The sequence below is a fragment of the Brassica napus genome, unplaced genomic scaffold (assembly GCF_020379485.1).
Source record: "Brassica napus cultivar Da-Ae unplaced genomic scaffold, Da-Ae ScsIHWf_2442;HRSCAF=3153, whole genome shotgun sequence".
Taxonomy (NCBI): domain Eukaryota; kingdom Viridiplantae; phylum Streptophyta; class Magnoliopsida; order Brassicales; family Brassicaceae; genus Brassica; species Brassica napus.
The window spans coordinates 33,038-35,113 of NW_026015778.1; the positions used below are offsets into that span (position 1 = coordinate 33,038).

Genomic DNA, 2,076 nt, shown 5'->3' on the forward strand with positions numbered 1-2,076 from the left:
ATTGCTGTTTGGAGCAAGGGCCGATATACACGCACCAAATCACCACTGCAAGGGGAAGCTGAAGGTTTACTATGGGCAATGCAAGTGATACTGAAGTTTGGACACAGAGAAATGGTCTTTCAATCGACTGTGAACAACTGGTTATACTCATTCAAAGGAGGAAGATTAGCCTGCGTTGGACTCGGAGCTCGACAAATACAGGCTGTATCCAAAGAATTTTCTGAACTTTCTATTTCTTATATTCCTAGATCTTTAAAATTCCGTACGAATAGCCTAGCAAAAGGTGTCCGATCACACGCATCTCGATCAGCTTTTGTTAAACCCTTTTGCACTAAGTTGGCTAGCCCCACAAGCTAGCATGAAGGTGCCAAAAAAAGAATAAAGTTGAAAGTGAAACTAAATATCCCAGTGAACAAATTTATCAGAAGTCCATATTTATGTGAATGTCTATATGAGACAAACATTTTTTTTAGACAATTATAGATATAGTCACGAAAATCAATCCTAAAATATATAATTTAAAAACACTATTAAAACAAACCATCAAATTTTAATATTACACCAAATAAGAATAAAGACCAACTATATTCTCTTTGTGTATAATGTGTTGTGGTAAGATTCAAAAAAATAATTACTTACTTTACAGTAAGGAAAAATTAGATTTTTAATTTCAAATTTACAGTGAAAACATAACATTTTATAAAACTAAACAATTGACATAATAGTACAAAAATATGAAAAAAAAAATCAAAATATTATCCGCGCGTAGCGCGGACAAGGACCTAGTATATATAAGTTTTGATTCCTCGACCAATGGCAATAAGAGATATACATTCAGAAACCATGATCTTATTGGACAAGAGAGTGAAACATATATATATAAAGACACGATCTTTTCAAAAGGGCACTCATCAAAAGTACCTTTTCAAGAAGAAGAAACAAAAGGTAAACTTGTGTCATACGTCTCTTTGTTCGATTCCTTGCACTCAAAGCCACAGCCACACTGAGGCGACGCCAAGAACTCATTGATCCCGAAATTCGCCGACGTAATCCCAACGGAAAACTCCATCTCGTCTCCGTTCCTGATGACCTCGACGATGTTGAGCCACAAGAACAGAACTTTCACCTTGATACCAGTCAGCTTCGTGAGCTTGTTCTCGGAGATGTAACCGCTGATCGTCGATTTGTAGTTCAGCTGGTAAGAACCCACGAGCGAGAAGCTGCAGGAGTCTTTGAAATACGCGTGGAATTTGCCTGTCGATGTGTCTAAATCATAAGCGACGACTCCTTTTGGAAGGATTCCGACAGGGAAGTTGTAGCTCTGGAGGAGAGAATACGCCGTCGTCGGCGAATCTGTTTCAGCGGCGAGTGGAGAAGGTAGATGGTAGAGGAAGAGACAAGCAGCGATGAGAATCGGGAGACGAGACATTTTTTTATTTGATTCCTCCGCCTTTCGATTTCGTTTTGCGGTCCGTCGGAGAGCTTTCTTGTATCGGTCGTTGAAAGAAAGGATACGATCGCGTTTCTGAGAAGACAACTGGACACGTGAGTAACAAACAACAGGCTGTTTGGGTTTAATGATGAGTCTAATTATTTTTGGAAAGGTTTATCTACTGGATTAAGTTTAAACTAGATTTTGACCCGCCCTTAAAAGGGCGGGTATATTTTTGTTTTATATTTTAAAATTTTTTAGTTTTTATATTTGTGTTTTTAGTTATATCTGTGTTTTTCTTTGTATAATATTTTTTAAAATAATTAATAAAAGATTTTTATAATTTTATTAAAATAATTATACCACACCTATGAGTAGGTCATGTTCCTAATTTGATAGTATTGATTATATATACCATTATTGTTTAGACTCGTGTAAAAATCAAAAAGCAAAACATTTTTAACATAATTAATAGTTTCTAACCCGCCCTTTGAAAGGGCGTGTATTTTTTTGTTTTAATTTTTTTTGAGAAATTTATTTTTTTCTATTTGAATTTTTAAAATCAAATTCATGTTTAATATGAATTTTAAAAATTTAATATTTTTTAGTACACTTATATTAAATATGTAAAGTTGCATAACTAA

General features: G+C 34.7%; 1 protein-coding gene across 1 annotated transcript; it reads right to left on the bottom strand.

The window, feature by feature from the left end:
• Window positions 1-814: 814 nt before the first annotated feature.
• On the bottom strand, window positions 815-1,602 carry LOC125601113. The gene has a single exon (XM_048773487.1). It carries the CDS (start codon window positions 1,427-1,429, stop codon window positions 926-928), a length of 504 nt encoding a protein of 167 aa, XP_048629444.1. The 5' UTR covers window positions 1,430-1,602; the 3' UTR covers window positions 815-925.
• Between the last annotated feature and the right edge of the window lie 474 nt (window positions 1,603-2,076).

Bases quoted from the DNA above. Each gene is read 5' to 3' on its own strand.
- LOC125601113 (XM_048773487.1), bottom strand. From the start codon at position 1,429: ATGTCTCGTCTCCCGATTCTCATCGCTGCTTGTCTCTTCCTCTACCAT.